The 16,249-nt window shown below is 43.9% G+C and overlaps 1 protein-coding gene across 1 annotated transcript; it reads right to left on the minus strand.

Moving 5' to 3' along the window:
- Positions 1-456: 456 nt before the first annotated feature.
- Positions 457-15,010, minus strand: hira (histone cell cycle regulator a). Its single transcript, XM_080853195.1, has 25 exons — positions 14,826-15,010; positions 13,850-13,912; positions 13,518-13,628; positions 13,264-13,354; positions 12,985-13,079; positions 12,715-12,810; positions 12,174-12,334; positions 11,320-11,487; positions 10,870-10,983; positions 10,409-10,479; positions 9,603-9,708; positions 9,228-9,443; positions 8,750-8,835; positions 7,873-8,040; positions 7,174-7,338; positions 6,799-7,003; positions 6,343-6,444; positions 5,680-5,828; positions 3,931-4,092; positions 3,184-3,242; positions 2,706-2,811; positions 2,212-2,334; positions 1,592-1,755; positions 1,345-1,433; positions 457-944 (listed from the first exon to the last, which is right to left on the minus strand). Exons 1-25 carry the CDS (start codon positions 14,860-14,862, stop codon positions 828-830), a joined length of 3,024 nt encoding a protein of 1,007 aa, XP_080709321.1. The 5' UTR covers positions 14,863-15,010; the 3' UTR covers positions 457-827.
- Between the last annotated feature and the right edge of the window lie 1,239 nt (positions 15,011-16,249).

Consider the following 16,249-nt stretch of genomic DNA (forward strand, 5'->3'; position numbering starts at 1 on the left):
TTAGGGAGTGGAGCGAAGGACTCCAGGGAACAAGACTCTTCCCCCCCATTAGTGCCGTCACGAGTGTCCACAAGTGTCCCGTCATAGTGCTTCTAGTTCTTCTCATTCCTCGAGGGGCAAAAAAAATGAGAGGGGGGAGGGGGGCCCAGTGGGGGTGACTTTTCGCCTCGGCAGAAGGCAACGGCTCAGCATCACCAGGTGCTCAGAGTGGACTCGATTACCCAACCTCTAAATCGCTTTGATGTTTGCCGCAGACGGTTTCTGTGGGGCATCTTGGCGAGTATAGGACCGTCTTTGTGAGTGGGAGGGGGGCAGGTGGTGGTATGGGGGTGATGAGTATAGGGAGGGGCGGGGGCAGAGGGGGGATTGATGACAGCATTGGGGGGGGGGGGGGGGGGGGGGGGGGGGGGGGATTGTCAGAGTCCACTCAGTGCATCATAAACAGGATCATCTGAGCAGAGGTTCCTCATCATCTCTCATTCTATACATCATTGGCACCACTTTGTTTTTACACATTTTATTAGACAATAAAAAAAGAAAGGAAATGACCATAGTTTAGCATTCTTGTCATTATCATTATTATTATTAATAGCATCATTATTACTATTGAGAGAATTCATTTGAACCAGGTTCGTGACCGTCCACTGGACAGTGCTTTCCGTTGGGCAACAGAGGCTGCAACAGGGGCTGGGTGGGGGTTGGGGAACGAGGCACATAACCCAGGAGAGAGCACCAAATGCAGGCAGTCTGCCGGCTGATTGGCCCAGGCCGTCAAATATGGGGCGAAACAGGTATTCATTTCCGAGACTCTTTAGGAAAAAAAAGTGCTATTTGCTCCGGAGCAGCTCCAGCTGGTCCTGGTACTCGGTGAAGAGCCTCTGGAAGCGCAGGTTCTGTCCGATGACTGGGAGAACCTCGTGCAGGAGATCCCTCTTCCGCTGGCCCTGGAGGGGAACACAAAACACAAAGGAAAAGAGGAGTAGAGCGTCAGTCCACCTCAAGGCACGGCAGTAAAGATAAACGGCATCAATGGGTACCAGCGGCTCAGCTGGCCATTTCCTCTCAAACATTTGGTAACAACCCACTTAAGGCATGTCCAAAGAGACACCATAGATGACAAATAGCACAAGTAACCGAAATATGTGGCTTGTTTTAGTCATTATATCTGGAGATGCCTCAAGCTGACATTTTACTTGCAACGCTGATGGTGCCTGACGCTGCTAAGTATGAAAGACTAGGACAGAAATAAAAGGTTCTTTTCTTCAGAAACTAAGATTGTCCCTTTGGATTTCACGCTAACAGTGAATTGAGAAGAAGAGGAAGAGAAAAGCTGGTGGTCATCACCAGGATAGTGGGCTCCCAGGAGCTGCCGGTGGATTTGTGAACGGGTCCCAGTAGGTCTTTACACAGCTCACGCAACCGCTGCTCATAACCTGAAATACACAAGACGCAGGAATTACACACGTTTAAATCTGTCTGTCTCTGTCTTTCTCTCAAACACACATAAAATAAAGCTCTATTTTATAGGTTTTTATTTGATTTGATAGCATTCTACCAAGCCCACAGCCTCCGCACCGGAGGCGTTTCTCACCCTCATTGACGAGGAAGCGAGTGTAGACGAGGAGCCAGTGGTGGTACTCTGGTCCGGAGCCAAGGGTGAGGGTCGACGCCAGCTGGTTCTCCAGGAAGGCCAGGGTCATGCCCTGCTGCAGGTGATGGGGCGTGGATGACAGTCTAGAGGCCATGCGACCCACGCTGCAAACAGGACACACACACACACACACACACACACACACACACACAAGATTGTCAGCCTGAAGTCAAACATATTAGGATGGTGACATGTACACATTAATCTAGACACACACACTCACACACACACACACACACACACATTGCCAAATAGCACACATCAGTCACAGGTCACACATGCGGGAGAGCAGAAACCATACAGCCTCATGGTCAGAACCTGAATCTGCAGAATGTACATACTATAATGGGTTTCTGTGTCACACACATTCTGCATTAAACATATACAATGGCACATTAACCTTCTTTACAAACACACATGAACATGCCTGCACATGACCCTGGTATCCATAGACTGAAGTGATGAGGTGAACCTGAAAGCTGGTGGGCTCAGGCATTAGAGAGAGAAAGAGAAAGAGAGTGTGTGTGTGTGTGTCTGTGTGTGTGTGTGTGGGCATGTACCTTATGTTGCGGCCCTGCATGATGGCCAAAGGGCCGGTGGAGCCCAGAGCATCCTGGGAAGTCAGGCAGTTCCTGAAGTCGGCACACTGCACAAGCGAGTCCAGCTTGTCAGCAATTAGATTCCTGAGAGAGAACACACAGTGTGTGAGTGTGTGTGTGTGTGTGTAAGAGGGAACACACAGTATGTGAGTGTGTGTGCGAGAGAGAGAGTAAAAGAGAGAGAGAGTGAGAAAAGGGAGGTATTCTAACCGACCTTCATTTGGTATTCTAACCGACCTAAGGCAGGTCTGAAGCAACACCATAAACTGAATGTTTTCCACTTTGTGACAACTAGACCAAGTAATAAAACATGTGGCTTGTTTTTGTAATTCTATTTCAAGATCCCTCAAGCCGAAATTTCACTTTAAGGCTCTGTCGGTAGGGCGGGTGTGTGTGTGTGTGTGGCGGGGGGGTGTTTCTTGAGATTCTTGAACGCTCGAGAGACCAGGCCTTACCAGGTCCCCAGGGAGGAGCTGAAGCAGTAGGACTTCCCAGTAGACAGGCCAATCACAGGGACACCCTGCTGGGTGAGCAGAGACTGGGTGACACTGATGCCTGGGCCTGAAAGGACAGACCACGAGAGGAAGAGGAGGAGGAGGATGAGGAGGATGAAAAGAACGAGGAGGAGAAGAAAAGATATGTGGGATGAACAAACGGACACAAAAGATTCAGTCCAATTCCTCCACATCACCTTGTGAACACCCACCTCCAAAACAAGCCCTTTTTAAGAGAGGGTTAAGCTTCTTGGCGTGCCATGCTAAGGATAAGACCTCCATTCCAACCCATGAATAGTAGCTAAATATAGAACTGGGAGCCTTCCACAAGTCAGAAGCCAGCTGATGGGCTTACACAAAATGAAGATGTATTGCTTTGGACCAAAGGAAAAAACAAACAAGGGAGATTTAAATGCTCAGCTTTTGGACCGTCACTTACCTGAGAGGATGGTGAGCATGGATTCGTTCTTGACAAGTGCCATCTGTTTCTGCACATCCCTGTATCAAATGAAACACACAGCAAGCAACAGAAGTGTGAGAGACTGAAACTGCACAGCAGGTATTGTTTGATGATCCTTCCAAGGACAAAACGATTAATGAAACCGGCTGTCTGAATACATGACTACCAGGAAGACAGCACCCCGAAGATAAACAGAGACATACATAACGTTAAATGTTAAACCCTATTAACTAAAATCATTTAAATGAGAAGTCTCCTTATGCCTTAATATTTGAGATTATATTTACATTTGCATAAGTTATTGAGGGAAAAAAAATTAAATAAAAGATGGGGTGCCATGATGCCAATGTACAACAGAAGCCATGGCAGGCACTTCAGAGGTTTCAATACCAATAATAATATATTTATACCAGCATTAGAACCCCAGGTGTGTCTTAGGGGGGAAATGTTGCATTACTCACACTGTGCAGTGAATACAGATGTTAAAAAATATAATAATCACACGACATTCCAGAAGCTCAACTGTTGGAGCCAGGTGCCACCACCAGCACCAAGTAGCCCTCAATAATGATTAACCCCACACCTTACTTGGACTATAAAAATACGAATGAATTAATAATAACTAATATGAATATACAAATGACCAGGCAACTGTACAGCCTTCATCGGCCCAACGGCTCATGCATTTCCCATGTGTTCATCGTGCAGCATCGTGCAGGTCCTCACCAGACAGAGAGCGTGGCGGCGGCCGTCAGCACCATGACGAACCAGCCGGAGCAGTGCAGGTTGGAGACGGGCGCCGGCAGCAGGATGGACGGGATGAGCCGCCGGCCGCATGCGGAGAAGACGGACAGCGTGCGGTCCTCACACGCCACTGCCACCACCTCACTGAAGGGAACAACAGCAGGGAAGAGCAGAGGGAAGGAGAAAGAGAATGAGAGAGAGAGAGAGAGAGAAAGAAAGAGGGGTAGAGAGAGAAGAGAGGGGGGAGAGGGAGAGAGAGAGAGAGCGACTTTGACTTAGTTTTCTTTATTACCAGTTAAAAGCAAACCCACAAAAAGGTCATCCACAAAACCTATCCACACAGAAAACAAATGAAAAAGAAGATAAGCCACCATTGCTCAGTATCAATCAAGTCATGTACTCAGGTGATCGAACACGCACTTGCAAATCCATTCATCAAACCCCAGCATTTTCAGTGAAAGCCTCCAAGTCACCGATCATTTTATAATAACTAAATTCGATTCTTAATGGCGTAGAGACATTTGGGGAGTGACCTTATGCATCTCAGCCTTCAGTTGAAACCATGCGTTTGCTTTCATCCCTTTTGTCTAAAGGAAGAGGCAGTCTCCCTAAGCCGCCTCACGAAATCAGTCATTCGCCATCAGAATGCAATTACACCTCTTTACCTACATATTAAACTAATTAAACCGAGAGGACGGTCTGCTCTCAGCGGTCGTGTCAGCGGAAAGTGTTGCGCAATCAGACCTTCACGTGTCACGCAATTAATTTTGCGACTAATAAATCGTGGCATCATTACTGGCAATCACACTGAGATTATGTTAGTGCTCTTAGTGACACCTTGAGTTTGCGGACTCAATTAGAAGACATTAGGGACTAGTCCTCAGAGCTCTGCAATGCGTCTCAAATCCCAAACACGGCAGATTTACGAAAGCCTCTTCATCTGACGGGATGAAGGATTCATTTGTTAAACAGAATTGGGTCAAGAGCAGGAGTATAATGGTGCAGTAACTGTAATTTGCATGGATGGAACTTCAGGTTCCCAAGCGGAAAGCACACTGCTTAACAGCTAGTCAGGGTTTCATACAGCGTTGCATACTTTTGGCCACCACCTGTTCAAACACACCTTAAAGAGACTCATCAAATTTCTGAAAGACAGAAATGATGTGAACATACCATACAACATTATCTGACACTAGAATTCCACCCACATCCAACACAAATCTGCAACACATGTGGGCTAGATCCATTCAAACATTAGATGGTATGCTGAGCAATTTAAGATGATCAAGATGAACCCTAGCAGCAGACCTAGGGAAGTTCACTTGGGAACCTGATGAATGAGCTAATGTCATTCATGTCATCTATTCAACTAGATTCATAAATCAAGCAGTTATTAAAAGGTGCAGTCCGCGATCCTAATGCAACACATCTTAATCCAACAATCGCTCCTCACGGTGCTCTAGCTGTCTGCAGTGTTTGTGTGTGTGTGTGTGTGTGTGTGTGTGTGTGTGTGTGTGCACAAAAACCCCCGTGTTCACACACAGTCCAGGCTTCGTAAATTGGACACAGAGTGGCTCAGACCGAGCCATACACACTTCTAGCAAGGAATCAGGAGGTCTGTCATTTGATAGGCTGTTGAGCTCTAATTTCAACAACCTTTGGGCAGAAACATGGACTGTACTTTTAATCCAACCACACCTCAGAATCCCCCCATCCCCCCCGAGTACTCACAGACTGCCGGCGGCGATGAGGATGCGGCTGGGCAGGAGGCTGTTCCACTCGCGGCCGTCCCTGGAGCAGCGCAGCTGGCTAAGACGCACCCCGGCCACGGACGACGCCTCATTCTCCACCTCCAGGTACACACAAGGCTCCGCACTCACCTGCGCTCAGGAGAGAGACAGAGGGGGAGGGGGGCACATCAATGAAAGTATTGGGTAAAACCAACTGACAGACACGCATACTTGCATACTGCCATGTTCTGTTTTGAATGTAATGGTAAGTTTAAGTAATTTCTTTTTGCACAATATACATAGTGAAAAAAAGTGAAGCTACAACCGTCAAACTTTTCCCTGGTCACTCCGAACACGTCTAACTAACCAAACTTGAACTACTGTATGTGTTGGAAATCACACACTTCAATGTGATCAATCAATACGAATATGCCCCCCTATTTCTCTAATAAGCTGAATCCATGTAGTAGTCTTTGTTTTTCACAACTACTGCAGAGGGGTACTAGGCACAGCGCCAGACCCACAATGCACTACATGTCACCATAGTATGCAGGTGTGCAAGGACCGAGGGGCAATTACAAAACGCGTAGGCCACAGAACAGACAGGTTGTCCATGTTTGGGAGCGGAGAGCAGGAGACCCCTTGTCAGAGCCCCAGGGCTGACCTGGTGGGTGAAAGACTTCTGCGACGCCGGGGTGGGAAGTGCAAGGAGCACTGCGGGCGGAGCAGCTGCTCGAGAAGGCTCCTTCTCCACCACCACTGGAGTCTGTGAGGAAACAGGCAGACACAACCAATCACTCTCCGAAAGAAACTTTCAGAAATAGCATGGCATACATAACAAAATGTACTCAAGCAAGTTAGTTCACTCGGGTCACAATTCCCAAGAAATATCACAGTGTTAATGAGAAGCTGAGAAACATCCGCTTTAACAGCTGATTGTAGCTCTAGTTAAACGTGGAATTCCATGATTCCAATCCAATACATTTTGCATACAAGTTGCCCCAAGTCACTTAAGTAGCACAAAAGGGTGTAATTTGATTGGTTACTGAACTCCAATAGCAACAATCTTTCGCCAGATGGCAGACTGTGCCTTTAAGGAAGCTGGGTTGTGACGGGTTACCTGCGGGAATGGCTGTGACATGGGCATCATCATTTTGTTGTCTTTCCTGGGCCGGCCTTTCTTCCGTTTCTCCACCACCTCACCACCTTCCATCTCCGCCTTCCTCTTGGGCATGGAGAAGGACTTCACGGCCATCTTCTCCTCGCTGTCACTGCTCGTGTCGTCTTTCAACTTGGACTCCTTCAAAGTGCTGCTGTCTTTCGCTCTGATGACACACACACACACACACACACACACACACACACACACACACACACACACACTCAGCTCAAAGTATTCACTGTTGAATGGCAATTAGCACCAACCAGCATTGACTGTGATTCTGTATTTTCAATTCCTGTCTAAAACTTAGTGTTTATATACACACACACTTACTTGTCTAGGGGGGACATGCCTACAGGGGTAGAGGTGATTGTGAGCCCTGGCGTGGCCTTTGACCTCTCTGTGAACCTGGAGTCCAGAGCCTTCATGGGCTCCATCTTGGAGGCAGGGGAGAACAGGCTGGTCTTCATGCAAATGGAATTTGTAGATGGGGTGGCACTACAGAGAGTGGCAGAAACAGAGAGAGAGAGAGAAAAGAGAGAGAGAGAAAAGAGAGAGAGAAAGAGAGAGAGAAAGAGAGAGAGAGAGAGAGAGAGCAAGAGGAGTTGTGGTTTAGTTTCCATTTCCATTCCACAGTTTCCATTTATGAGTAAGAGTATTCAAGTTCATATACAAGATGACAGTACAATCCTTGTCACTCCTTCTCCTCCTTTGAAAACTGTCCAAACACATCAATGGCACTCTGAACACAATTAATGTATCTATTCAACAGCCTTTTCTTTACACTGAGCAGATGTGCTTGGAGAAAGAAGACAGCAAGTTTTGCTAAGTTAAAGGGACTACTGGGTTTCTTTCCAAGTTCATGGTTTAGTGACAAATCAAAAGTTAACTCAAAACGTGTTGAAGTTGTAAACCTTGTGACAGAAAAACAAAGCCATAGGGCTCTTCTAAGAGAATTAAGTCATAGGGCTCTTCTAACGTTGAGTTGAGTTACCCAGGTAGAAGAACCCCTGCTTTTATGTGTGTGCTCACCCGTCTTTGTTCTCCTCGGAGGCCTTCCCTGGCGATGTGTCCTGTAGGGGGCGCAGGCCCAGGGAGTTGGAGGCATTGGACTCGGAGGAGAGCTGCGGGGTGAGCTGGTTGGACATGGAGGAGCCAGGCAGGATGGGTACGCTGTTGAACAGCGCCGGAGAGAAATCCCTGTGCAGAAGAGGAAGAAGAAAATGGCCAAATGCATGATGCTGTCAACTCTCGGAGGGACAACAGGTAGAGCAAATGGGCTATTGGTCAGGCCAGTGTGAATATGAGGAGGTCTCTCAATTCAATTATGTTTATACCACCAAAACAATCAAATAGTCTCAAGGCGCTTCGCCCTGAACCAGGGCCTTGTAGGTCATATTTAAGGAAAAACGTTACCTTCCTCATCTCATAGTCTCCTAAGATTTTAATTAAATAATAATAATAAAAAGCACAGGATGAAATGCTAAATGTAAATGGTTGTCAGGCTTAATTGCAGAGAGCAGGTGTTGAAGTGCAGTGACGAACCTAAATTATTTATTGACAAGCAACACTGCAGGCAAAACTAGTTTGTTCTTAAAAATAATCCCTCCAGGAGAAATTGTGGATATTTTTCTGACTCTTCTACAGAAAAATCCTTCTGTTATTTACTTCAAAGAATACAACCCATGTTTATTGAGGAAGGATAATCCTATGATGTGTGCCCTTATATGGTATATATACCAACATATGTACAAGTCCCCTCACAAGGGTAGTCATTACTATGATGTGTGCCCTTATATGGTATATACCAACATATGTACACACTCACAAGGGTAGTTATTAATGCCCTACTGAGGTGGTTTGTCTGAACTATTTAATCCAGTCTCTGTCTCTCTCTCTGAAGTTTTACCCTGTGTCAAGCTGCGCGATGCACAAGGGGGTAATCCTCCTCCGGCCATCTGCTGTCCTGGTCTCCACCTGCTTCTTCAGCAGATTCTGTCAGGAAAAACACATTTCAACAGAACTTTGGGTTCAAGTTCAAGGTTGTTTCATTTAAATGTTTAGCCCTGTACTTATACAGTCTCAAAAAAAAAAAAAAAAAAACACATGCTCTTCATTAAAAGATAATATAGATAATATGGCAATTCATTTCAAGCTATGTTTAGAAAACAGTTTTATGATGGTGCGATGTACATCAGATGGTGATTGGTCAGATCAATGTCAGGAAATATGGACACTTTAATGTGCCACCAATCCTTGCACAGCGATTCATCAAATTCACTTGAGGCACACTGAAACATCGCTTGGGTCATACCTTACCTTGCAGATGTCTTCCAGGGACTCTCTCTCTCTCTCACTCTCACACACACGCTGGGGTCATATCTTACTTTGCGGATGTCTTCCAGGGACTCTCCGTTGACGACATTGGTGAGCTTGGTGGTCTGGGTCTCATGGCCAATGCCTAGGACTACGCTGGCCCGTTCGGCTTGTCTGTCGGGCTGGTACTTCAGCATCTCTGGGTTCTCTATGATGGTAGTGGAGAGCTGAGCCTCTACGCTGGTGATGGCCAAGCTCTTGCCATAGATGTTCGAATGAATGGAGTTCTGCAGAACAACATATTGATATAAAAAAGGCTATAAGAACTAACAACTACTAAAATCACATATGGCCTTGCTTGAATCTAATTTTCTCAATCTTTTATATGCATGTGGCTCATGTATGCACGTCAGAAATTAAATAAACCAGTGATATTATGATGATACCTTTTCCTCTTCATTTAGCGGGTCTCCAAGCTCATCCAGGTTGAAATTCAGGAATGCTACAGTGCCATCCATGGAGCATACCATTATTCCCATTCCATTCAATGTCCTAAATGTACAGAATAACAGAAAACATTTTATTACCTTTCATTTTTATTCATTTTGAAAATGATACAACCTTTCAGTGATCAAGGTCAATGGCACAAGTTCTCAGAGAAAGGCAATGCAAGGCAAATGTATTTAAATAGCACAATTTATACACATTGGTAATTCAAAGGGCTTTACAAATGAGCAGATAAATGTCCATAGAAGATTAATAGATTTTTTTTTTTAAAAAAAAGCTAAATGAGCATAGGTATAAAAATAAATAAAAAGTAGAGTGCATTTGATCGACTAACAAAACTCATCTGAGAACAGGAGTCCCTAGATTTGACATTGGCTCCAGTTGAAGCACCTTTCAGGTCATGAGGGAGTTGGTTCCAGAGCTGAGCAGCATCGCAGCTAAATGCTGTTTCACCATGTTTAGTCCTGACAGCAGGTATTACCTACAGACTTCCCTCCAGTGATCTGAAAGGTCTAGTAGGTGTGCAACGCTAAAGCATATCTGAGAGGTAATTTGGTCCTGTACCATTGAGAGATTTATTTACGGGTGAGACACATGGTAAAAGAGAGAAGACTAATAGAGGAATATAATAAAGAAATTACAAAATAAAAGAATATACCTCCTGTCTGCATTCCAGTGAACTAACGAATGTTACACACAAGTATGTACTAAAGCAGCCTTATTTAATGCCACAGGGGACACTCACCATGATATGTCCATGATAGATTTGTCAAACAGGTCATGGATCACAACCAGGGGCCGTTTCAGTGAGGTCAACTGAAAACCAAGAACACAGACAGACAGACAGAGACAGACAGACAGACACACACCCAGACAGACACACAACACGGTGATTAATTTACCTTTTCATTCTTCAATCCTAACACCAAATAAGCCACGCTCCACTTCAAATTAACCCACATCACCATGCCTGATACAGTGCAGAGACATACAGTACCCAAATTATACTTTTAGATACACTGGTGCACTGTGGGCGGGTCAGGGTAAAATGCTCCTTAATTATTATTCAATAAATAAATACAAATAAGTCCACATGTTTTTATATCGAGGTGAAACAGCCGTGAGATAATGTGCATAGATAATGCAATCATGCAATCATAATGCCGTGGTCCAACACTCCTGTATGTCTGTATATGTCCTCCTCACCCATACGGAGAGGGAGCGGTCTTTGCTTCCCACAGCACAGCAGCAATAGGGCCCACTCCCCTTCTGAGAACTCCCGTTCTTGTGCTTTTTCTTAAAGATCTTGGGATTAAATTTCTGCAAAAGAAAGAAGAGCTTGAAGTTCAGGCTGATATAAACAGGGGGGTTTGGCTCACTTCTGAAGAACATCTGTGAACTTCAAGATTAAAACACACACACAAAAAAAAAAGAGTGACAGACTTGTCAGCATCGGTTTGTCTAAAGGTACATTATTTATTTGATATTAAGACAGCTGTGAGCGTCTAAAAGGAGATTACTGGCCAGTCCAGCCTTCAGTGAGGGAAACTAAATCTACTGTGGCCAACTAAAGTGAATCGCTGCCTACATGGTGAGGCTAATGCGAGACGCAGCTGGAAGGCATGATCAAGAGACGAAAAGAACAGCTGGTCTTACCACAACGGTTACGGCCTTCCTGTGTCCAACAAAGTCCATGTTGGTCTTCCAGCCGTCCCTCTCAATAATCTGGGCGGTAGGGCCGGAGTTGTTCATGGCGTGGGCAGAGACCAGGTACTGTCCATCGGGAGACCAGCTGAGACGGAGGACGTGAGTGGTCCCACCACACTGGAGAGAGGGGGAAGAGGGGGGGAGAGAGAGAGAGAGAAAAATCACAGAGGGAATTAAACTGCAGTACTGCAGTGTCCAAGTAAACGGAACAGGAGGCCCTTTTTTATCACTAACTGGGGTCTAATTACCTACAAAAATAAAAAATACACAACTAAACCATTTGAAAATTAAACCAAGAACAAGGACAAAACAGAGTAAAATAATTTAAAGATTTATATCTGAAACTACATACAGGAATTACATCTGAAACTATATACAGGAATTGCATCTGGAACAATTTACAGGAATTACATCTGAAACCATATTCAAGGCTGCCTCCTATTCTTTGCACAGAAAGAAGCAAAGGGGGACCTAGACCAATTGTAAAAAAATTAAATAAAAATAAAAACGAAATCGTTGAACATCACAGACAAATCTCCAGCTAGAATAGACCATTCACCTTGCAGCAAATATATACAAACATGTTCACCATTTCATTGAAGGCTAAGCATTTTTAATTGCTCCACTTCATTATCAGTACCGAAGGGAAATGTATGCCAAACTCCTCTTTGTCAAAGCTGTTCTGCATAACAGATAGACATAACAAAAATATAAACAGAGCTCCAGAACACAACTCCGACACCATTGTTATGCAAAACCACGACACATGAGAGGCACATTGAAGCCTATGGCCCGAGTCTCACCTCATTGAAGGGCTTAGTGATATTAGTTTCCAGCTGCCAGTCCATGGTCCTCCACACCTTCAGGCTGCGGTCGTCTGCCTGGGAGGCGATGTACTTCCCAACAGGGTCCCACGTCAGCCCCTTCACCAGACCAGTGTGGCCCTTCAGGGCCGTTATGATCTCTGGGGAGGGAAAAGGAAAAAACAGGCTTGAAGTCATCCCCACTGTTGTACTTTTTTGGGGATTATCAATGATTTTCTGGAGCACATTTAGCAATTGCATGTCAACATACTTGGCCAATAAAGCTGATTTTTTTTTTCAGGTATTTTAAATGAGCAGGTTTATAGGGCTAACAAAAATAATCAGCTCCACCTTTTTTTGTAGGACTGTTTCCTAAGCAATTTCACAACTGTCTTTGCATCTACCAGCTTTCCAAACTTTGTGGTCCCCCCCCCATCCCATCCCATCCCAAGGTTCTTTGCCAGCTGTGTAAAAAGGACCTCAACTACACAAACAATGTAAAATATAATGTAGTTAATGAGCCTCATTGCTGTGAACCCACCTGGAAATTTACGTGCGTTCCAGATCACAATGGTGTTATCCACACTGCAGGAGGCCAACATCACATCATGAGGTGACCAGGCCACATCCATTACATCTGTAACACGCACACACAGACACACAGACACACACAGACACACATAAATAAATAAATAAAAAGGTCCACTTATGCATTGGTATTACACTTGCAGGTTAATTTCTGATCAGTTTTTTGGGGATATTTAAGTTCGCATTATTCCATTGTGATGGTATTGTGGCTAGACATGCTCACCTCCTGTGTGATTTCTCAGAATGGTCACACATCGCCACTGCTCCACATTGGCAAGCTTACTGCTAGATCCAAAGACTGTGCTGGGACCAATGAACCTGTTCAAACAGACAAACAAATGAATGAATGAATGAATGAATGAATGAATGAATGAATGAATGAATGAATGAATGAATGAATGAACACCCAGCTGTGTGTGTGTGTGTATATGTGTGTGTGTGTGTGTGTGTGTGTGTGTGTGTGTGTGTGTGTGTGTGTGTGTGTGTGTGTTTGTGTGCTTACGCTGCTCGCTTCCACACCATAACCAGTTTGTCATCTCCACCTGAGGCAAGGTACAGGCCATTGTTGGACCATCGGACGCAATTCACACATGCTGCAGACAGGAGGAGAGAAACTACTAATCAGTTGCAACTCCTAATCAGTCAATCATGACTCTACAATGACCTGCATTTTGCATCACACGTGTTTCAGCAACAACTGCCTTCACTGGCAGATGCCCTACAGCCAAGAAACCAATGGAAACGGATAAATGAGACCTAGATGATTGTCCATTTGGCAGAGCATCTTGGGAATGTTTTCACTCTTCTCGTCCTCCTCCCGCAGTACTGGCGACATGTTCCATATGACCACCTTTCCAGAGTCCTCCCCTATTCAATAACACAAGGGCGGCCATGAGTAATCCAAGCTCTTCAACTGATATCCTATTTTGATTGATAAATAGGTCCAAGGCTATGCTAATGTTGAATTGACATCCAACAGCAACCTCAACAACCATGCACACAATAAAAATGCTCTGACTGTGCCATTGAACATTTCACTGCAATATGACACTCAACAACCCCAAGTTAAGTATGAACTTAACCTTTACCTTGGCCACCAGTAGCAAACTTGGTTCCATCAGGATGGATATCGACTGAAAATATTGGTTTTCCTGCAAAAGTGCATTCACAATTATATGATTATACAGTGAGCATGTAATATTTAATGTTAAATGCTGGTGTCAGTGCCATACATAAACATATGACAGCCTGAAAGCACTTTCAAGCAAGTATGGATGTGCAAACAAAACGCACGCAGTCGCAGCCTATAGAGAAACAATTTATGTTTCTGCATGCAATGTTTACAAATCATACACATTCTGTATGCAATGTTGCAGGAGATGGTGAAACCAAACCTGCAACCATTAAAATGATACTAGCATCCACCAATTTGGAATAACAATCTAGAGTAAAAAAAAACGAATTCCGAGTGAGAAAAAAAACACCAGTTTTGCAAAAAGCAACGAGGGTCACCAGCTAGTCAACAGCTGAGTTTGGGTTATTATGTATGGAAACCTCGCGAGTTTTGAAATATTAGGCTACCTTTGTTGTTTACTTGACAGGCGTTTTACCCTACATGATGGGTGTAACCAATAAGTAACATTTGCTTGTTGGCTTCCATATACAAAGCAAACAGAAAGAATAACCAAATGCATCAATTCATAATGTGTGAGAGTTGACGTTAGCTATATGGTAGCATTACAGATAAAACAGTTACACGGCCCTAGGCTCTGGCAGTGTTGTAATTCAAGACATGCCGCCACTCGATTCAGTTGCTTTGCAACTTCCAAAATGGGTCCCATTGTAATATGTAGCCCTTTCATTCAATTTCTTAAAAAATAAGTGGTAAAAACAGGGCGCACTCGAGGCTGAGCACGAAGAACTAAGCGCAGGTGTTTACAGAAAGCTGCATCCTGACTGATGGCAAGCCTATCGTCATCTTGGCTCGACTAAGCTTGCCCCAAAAAACAACAAAAGCGCAACTTGAACCTCGGATTCCAGCACAACCGCGATTGAAATACTTACCATTGTGACTGACCCAACTTGGTTTCAACAGCTTCATTTCAAGCCAGTCACCTTGAAAATAATCTGTTTTGCAACTTGATGTACCTTCAACCAAATATCTTCACTGTATCCTTTTTGGGTTGAAGTCTGTCCGTTACTTTAGTCTTCAGTGAAACTCCATTTCTCACCCCCTTCGCGCATCTCTAGGTCAGTAGCTGCAGCAGCAGCAGCAACACAGGAAGTATCCGCTCTATTCAAGTTCCTCCACAAACACTTGCCCAACGAGAGCTCAGGTCCGCATCCAGTTTATTCTGTGACTTTTTATGGGGAGTTACCTCGGTCTTCAAATGGCAGTCGTCGTATTACTTTAAAAAAAACACCATTGACTAAAAACAAAACAACCTGCCAAGAATAATCGTTTCGTGCAGTTAAAATGTCAAGGCACAGTATCGCTAAATTACCACCAGTCTGTAAATTGCATCAAGAGGAAATAACTTTCATCCGTTTTATGTCCTGTAAACCTAATCATATAAATATAACATTGTGTAAATGGGTGTTTGTGTCGTTTAAACGATGTAACATAAGAATTAACCACAATAAAAGAACAAAAGTATTGTTTTGACATCACCGGAAGTGTGTCATGTATTTTGACACATACATGCTGTCGGAAGACGCGACATATTTTAAAAGCTATTGGCGCCTTAAGTTTCGTTCCGCTAGCAAAGATAAACCAAAATAACGTCAGGAAAGAACCAAATTATTGTACCAAACTAAAAGTTCTAACAAAGGAAAACACGCTGGACAGTTTAAATCAATGACTATATACAGTTGATGGTCTAGTAGTTGAAGTAGTAGGTGTTTTAGTTGTTTATTTTCAATAAAATAGTTAAAGGCATACCATGACATTGAATATTTAAGGTCTTTATTCACTTGAAAGACATCATAGGACCTATGTTATAAGGATACAGTAGGCTAGTGTTTTGACACATGACACATTTTCCATGAACGCTCTTATATTTATCCATGAAATAAGGTGCAAAATTTGTCAAAAATATAGTCAATACATTGATAAAGTAAGAAATAATGATTTCTCTTTTAAATAGTCATTCTGTGATCGAAAGGTTCATAAAAAAATCCTCCATTTGCAGCAGTTATAAACTTTGCAGCATTTCAGCTTAACAGTTTCCCAATAAATAGGTCTTGCAATTTGAGCAATGCTTTGGGTCTTTGTCATGTTTAAGGATAAAACTGGCTGCAGTCAAGTGCCATCCGCAGGGTACGGCATGCTGATGGAGATCTGGTAACATGTAGTGATAGCCTTACTTGTTAAATATTCCTTTTACTCTGAACAAAATACATACTTTTCCAAAGCCCCCCAGACCAACATATTCTCTACTTGACAGATGTAAAGCAAAGTGCAATGCAATTTGGGGTATTTGCATAGT

This window comes from Sprattus sprattus (assembly GCF_963457725.1).
Source record: "Sprattus sprattus genome assembly, chromosome: 15".
NCBI lineage: Eukaryota > Metazoa > Chordata > Actinopteri > Clupeiformes > Clupeidae > Sprattus > Sprattus sprattus.